General features: G+C 42.5%; 1 protein-coding gene across 1 annotated transcript; it reads left to right on the top strand.

The window, feature by feature from the left end:
• Nucleotides 526-5,416, top strand: LOC109234401. The gene is made up of 2 exons (XM_019400384.1): nt 526-633; nt 4,997-5,416. Exons 1-2 carry the CDS (start codon nt 526-528, stop codon nt 5,414-5,416), a joined length of 528 nt encoding a protein of 175 aa, XP_019255929.1.

Genomic DNA, 5,689 nt, shown 5'->3' with positions numbered 1-5,689 from the left:
AGAGCCCAGCCCTCTACCAGCATAGGACTATTTGATGAGCCCGCAGTGGTAGTTATTAAGACAACTAACATTCCATCTATCTCTGCTGAGCCCTCTTCCAGTGATGTTGCTATGCCTCCGCCATCATCCTCAGCTCGTACCGCATCCCCCTAGGACAACCCCTACTCCAGCTCTAAGTCCACCGTCCATGCCCACAACTCCATTATCTGCTTTGTGAGTCTCCCAGACATTGGCGAGTCTCAACAACTAGATGCAGACAACTACTTAAAGCTGTCTGACTAATTTAGTACTGTTGCAGCGTAGTTATCTACACAGGCACCACTTGTCTCCTCTGATCTTGATGAGAAGCTTAAGAAGATTCTGGACAACTAGAAGATGATCATGGACACTCTGGTACAACACGGTCAGTTATTGAGGAGTTGGGCAAAGAAGTGAAGAAGATGAGGAAGTCCTAGGCAAGCAAGAAATCATTAATAAGCTCAGGAGGGAACCAAACTTGCTACGGCTAGGGATCTACCTTTTAATATGTTACTTGACCTAGACCAGTCAATCCCAGATCCATCAGCACCATCTGTACCGGTTGCACCAGCTAGACAGTATGAGGAGCCAGACCTTGCTGCCGACACTACTGAGGTAGTGCGTATGATGTACCGCTCCCGCCACACCTAAATTTGATGATGATGAGATACAATTGGCTGACCTAGCGGGAGATGATATTGCAGGGAACACCGAGATGTCCAAGGATCCTTTGGAAGTTTTCTTCACCCTCTCTCCTTTCACTCTTATTTTGTTATGCATCGGGGGACAATGCTTACTTTTATTCGGGGGGGTGGGGGAGGGGGGATAGGGGAGGGGTGTGCTATGCGTAAGATGAGCATGGGCAAAGCGACCAGGCCGGATGAAATCCCGGTGGAATTTTGGAAGAGTGTGGGCAAGGCTAGCATGGAGTGGCTCACTAGGTTATTTAATGTCATTTTTAGAACGAAAAAAATGCCCGAAGAGTAGAGGTGGAGCACGATGGTTTCTGTATACAAGAATGTGATATCCGAAATTGCAATAATTATCGGGGTATCAAGTTAATTAGCCATACTATGAAAGTCTGGGAGAGAGTGGTAGAGCTAGGTGAGAAGGAGTGTGACTATTTCCGAGAATCAATTTGGGTTTATGTCGGGGTGTTTGACTATAGAAGCTATCCACCTTGCGAGGAGATTGATGGAACAGTATAGGGAGAGAAAGAAGGACTTGCATATGGCATTCATCGACTTAGAAAAGGCGTACGATAAAGTTTCGAGGGAGCTTTGTGGAGATGTTCGGAGGCTAGAGGTGTACCTGTTGCCTACGTTAGGTTGATTAAGGACATCTATGATGGAGTAAAGACTCGACTGAAGACGGAGGGGGGGAGGGGGACTCGGACCATTTTCCGGTTATGATGGGGTTGCATCAGGGGTCAGCACTCAGCCCGTTTTTGTTTGCTTTGGTGATGGACGTACTGACGCGCCACATCCAAGGGGAGGTGCCGTGGTGTATGCTATTTGCAGATGATATTGTATTGATTGACGTGATGCAAGACGGTGTGAATGCGCAATTAGACGTATGGAGGAAAACCCTGGAATCTAAAGATTTCAAGTTGAGCAGGACCAAGACAGAATACTTAGAGTGTAAGTTCAGTGGCGAGACTCTAGAAGGGAAAGGGAGGTGAAACTGGACACGCAGGTCATCCCTAGGAGATGGAGTTTTAAGTACCTTGGGTCTATTATTCAGAGGGATGGGGAAATTGATGAAGATGTCACACATCGTATTAGGGCAGGATGGATGAAATAAAGACTCGCTTTCGATTTTTTGTGTGACAAGAAGGTGCTTCTGAAACTTAAGGGTAAGTTCTACTGAGTGGTGGTCAGACCAACGATGTTGTATGGGGCTGAGTGTTGGCAAGTCAAGATTGTTCATGTCCGGAAGATGAAGGTAGCAGAGATGAGGATGTTGAGATGGATATGCGGGCACACCAGGTTAGATAGGATCGGAAATGAGATTATTCGCGATAAGGTGGATACGGCCTCTATTGAGGACAAGATGCGGGAAGCGCGACTTAGGTGGTTTGGTCATGTGAGGAGGAGGAGCACATACACCCCGGTGAGGAGGTGTGAGAGGTTGACATTGGAGGGCCTACAGAGAGGTAGAGGTAGGCCAAAGAAGAGGTGGGGAGAGATGATTAGGCAAGACATGGCGCAGCTTCAGCTGACCGAGGACATGACCCTTGATAGGAAGGTATGAAGGTCGAGAATTAGGGTAGTAGAGTAGGTAGTGTAGAGTGTTCATAACATTAGTATTGGCACGCAGTCTCGTTTTCTGTTGATAGTAGGTTTTTATGACTAACCGTTGTTTTCTTTCATTGTTGATCACTTTACTGTCTTGTTGTTTTATTCTGCTTTTATATGGCTTTTTGATTTCCGTTCTTGCCTATATTTTCATTAATGTGGTACTTATACTATCCTGAACCGAGGGTCTATTGGAAACAACCTCTCTATCCTCACAAGGTAGGGGTAAGGTCTGCGTACACACTACCCTCCCCAAACCCCACGGTGTGGGATAATACTAGGTATGTTGTTGTTGTTGGACTCTAATAATTGGATGATTCTGTTACTTTTCTTATTTGTAGTTTATCTATCTTTAGTAGTTATTATTCATTAGCTTCCTTACTTTTCACTTTAGTTTATGCTTTCTTAAGTAGCTTCTTTTTATGTTTCTCGTAGTAGTTAGGTAATGAGCCTTTGGTTTTCTTAATGCCACGGTTTTTTCCAAAGGTAGTTTTTGTGTAAACCAGGTGACTCGTCCCAACGATGGTTGGTGTGACAATCTTCTTAAGGGAATGAGTCCATTTTTGTGTTTAGGTAATAATAATAGTAGTAGTAATGAATAAAGGCCTAATCAAGTCATTCTCGGAAAAGAGTTATTCATGCTTCATTTGGCACCAACACACTTAACTACGTGCTTATGGTTTGAAAGTTTTTGAAAGAAAATAACTCTAGTTAGTGACTTTGAGACTCTTTAGTTGACTATGGTAATCCATAGAATGGTTTATTGGACCATAATGATCTTTAAACTTGAGTGTGGTTATTGTAGGCTCTCGACTCTATCATCTTATACGGTCTAGATGAGTGAGGGGTGAGATGATTTGTTGTTAGTCCAAGTATCCGTGTGAATGGTCTAGAACTTGCTCTGAATGTGCTTCAAGGCAAAATCATAAGTTTTGCTTGGTTTGAGAAATGATTGTAGGCTTTCCTTGGCCTGTTTGAGCTTTCTATTGGCAACCAATGTCATTATCCCTAATCAACCCCCTTCGAGCCTCTAGCCTTTCTCATTTGATAATCATGTCATAAGCCTTTACCCATTTTGTCGTGGTCCTCTCTTGGCACCCGGACCTTCCTTAACGCTCTTGTGAAATAAGTGGCTTAAGGCATAAGTTTAAGGGGAGAGTTAAGGAATTTGAAAGAGGTATCAAGGCACCAAAAAGAGAAAAGAAATGATCTCTACGAAAAGAGAAGGCAAGAAAAGAAAAAGAACAAAAAGAACAATGCAAAAAAAAAAAAAGAACAAGTGGAAGGGTTGATGGATTCAAAAAGAGGTAATGACCCCTAACATGAGCATCAATGGAGAAAAAGAATGAAATGAACAAGAAAGAGGGATGTCAATTCTCTCTAACCCCCAATAAAAAGAGAATGCCTCTAAGAATTGGTAATTGTGAGTTGAGAAATGAAAATGTGGAGTGCTTAAGGAAAGGTGCAACCACTTACCCATATGGTATCCTACCCTAATAAAAAAGCCTTCATTACAACCCGAAAGCAGTCCTACTTGATTTCAAACAGAGTGAGCTTACATTAGTGGTGATCTACATTAGGGGCAAGCCTATGATACTTGAATCCGTACTTGTGACATTCTATTATGAGAGAAGAGTGAACATTTCGTGAATCTTAAGATTGAGTACTAACTTTTGAAGTGAGTGTGGAAAATGAAAGGTAGAGGAGGAAGAGTTTGGAGTCCACCATGACCTACATAATAGAACAACAGTCCTTCATAAGTAAAGTCAATTCTTGAAATGCAAAGGTCACATTAGAAATATACGTGCATGAATATTTTACTTGTCACCTTGTTGATAATCCATGAGTAATGTGGGTAATTGTTAGTCCCAACTAAGTATGAATGGCTCACAATTGACTCGCTGAAATGACCTTTCATTTTGAGGAGGTGGGAACTAATCCAATTTCTTGAGGACAAGCAAAAGACTTAAGTTTGGGGGAGTTGATAAGCGTGGATTTTGACCACTTATTAGTACCTTTTTACTTTTGTTTTAGTCTGAAAGTATTGATTTATGTTCCCAAAACTAATAGAAGTGTGCAAATTATAGGAATGTTGGAGATATGGGTTAAAATGAAGAAACCCAACTCAAAACCCGACTAAGGATTTGACTAGCCTAATTAAAGGGGTTGAACTAGAGATAGGGAAAACCCGACTTGAGCTCATATCAACTATTTAGCTTCATACCCATTTGAGCTTGAGAAAGTCAAATTGGGCAAAATCACTCTATGACTGAGAGGTATTGAGTAGGTATCTTAGAGTTAAGAGCTATAATACACCTTGATCAATAAAACAAGTGTTAAGGTACTTAACCCATTAGGCGAACACCTAGGTGAATATTACATCCCTAGGCCTTTTAACCATTTAGGTAAAAACAACAAAAACACTTACTCGCTTTCTAGTTTCTTCTCATTAGTTTACAATTGTTAGTGTTAATTTAGAAGTAGAAAACAAAGTCCCTTGTTTGGAAGATCAATTAAGTTATTTTATTTACTCTCATTAACTGTACACCCTAACACCCACATTAAACTCCCTCTGGAATTCGACCCCGGCTCTTGTTGGGTACTATTCTTCCAACGACTGTTTCCACTCACTATTGAGTGCAGATTGGACATGAATCAACGCCCTCTGTGCGTTCCACCAGGAACATGGGCACAAAACAGAAGGTTACATCTCCCTCAGACAAGAAGTCGTAAACATATTGCGGCAGGGACACCTCAAACAGCTGTTTAGCGATAAAGGGAGAACCAACTTCGCCAGAGGACGTAAACACCAAGGCCCGCCGAAGATGCCAACACCAACTCGTACTATCAACATGATCATCGGCGGCGGCGATGATGCCTCTAGCAACAGCGTGAAGTTCACCACCACTCACAAGCTCAAATCTATCACTCGTGAATGGTACGATGGACTTGAAGAAAGTATCATCATCGATGAGTCGGATGCCGACAGTTTGACTTTTCCTCATAATGATGACCTCATTATTACTTTATGCATTTTAGATACCGATGTGAAATGCATCATGGTGGACGATGGAAGTGGAGCATGCATTATCCATCTCTGAGTCCTCACCCAAATGAGACTTCAGGATAAGATAGTTCCATACTGCATCACGCTAACCGGCTTTAATAATGCAGTTGAACGGACATCCGGGGAAATTACACCTCCCTTCTTGGCTGGCGGCGTGACTCTGGAGACGACTTTCACATGATGGACCAGGCCACCGCATAAAACGCTATCGTGGGACGACCATAGATACATCCCATGAGAGCCATCCCCTCTACCCTATACCAAGTAATTAAATTCCCAACACGATGGAATATTCAACATACGCGGA

Source organism: Nicotiana attenuata, chromosome 1, assembly GCF_001879085.1.
Source record: "Nicotiana attenuata strain UT chromosome 1, NIATTr2, whole genome shotgun sequence".
NCBI lineage: Eukaryota > Viridiplantae > Streptophyta > Magnoliopsida > Solanales > Solanaceae > Nicotiana > Nicotiana attenuata.
Note: the sequence above shows the minus strand (reverse complement) of the source record. Positions and strands in the feature narration are given on the sequence as shown.

Bases quoted from the DNA above. Each gene is read 5' to 3' on its own strand.
- LOC109234401 (XM_019400384.1), top strand. From the start codon at position 526: ATGTTACTTGACCTAGACCAGTCAATCCCAGATCCATCAGCACCATCT. The intron at 634-4,996 runs GTAGTGCGTATG...GCGTTCCACCAG, and splicing joins TTGCTGCCGACACTACTGAG to GAACATGGGCACAAAACAGA.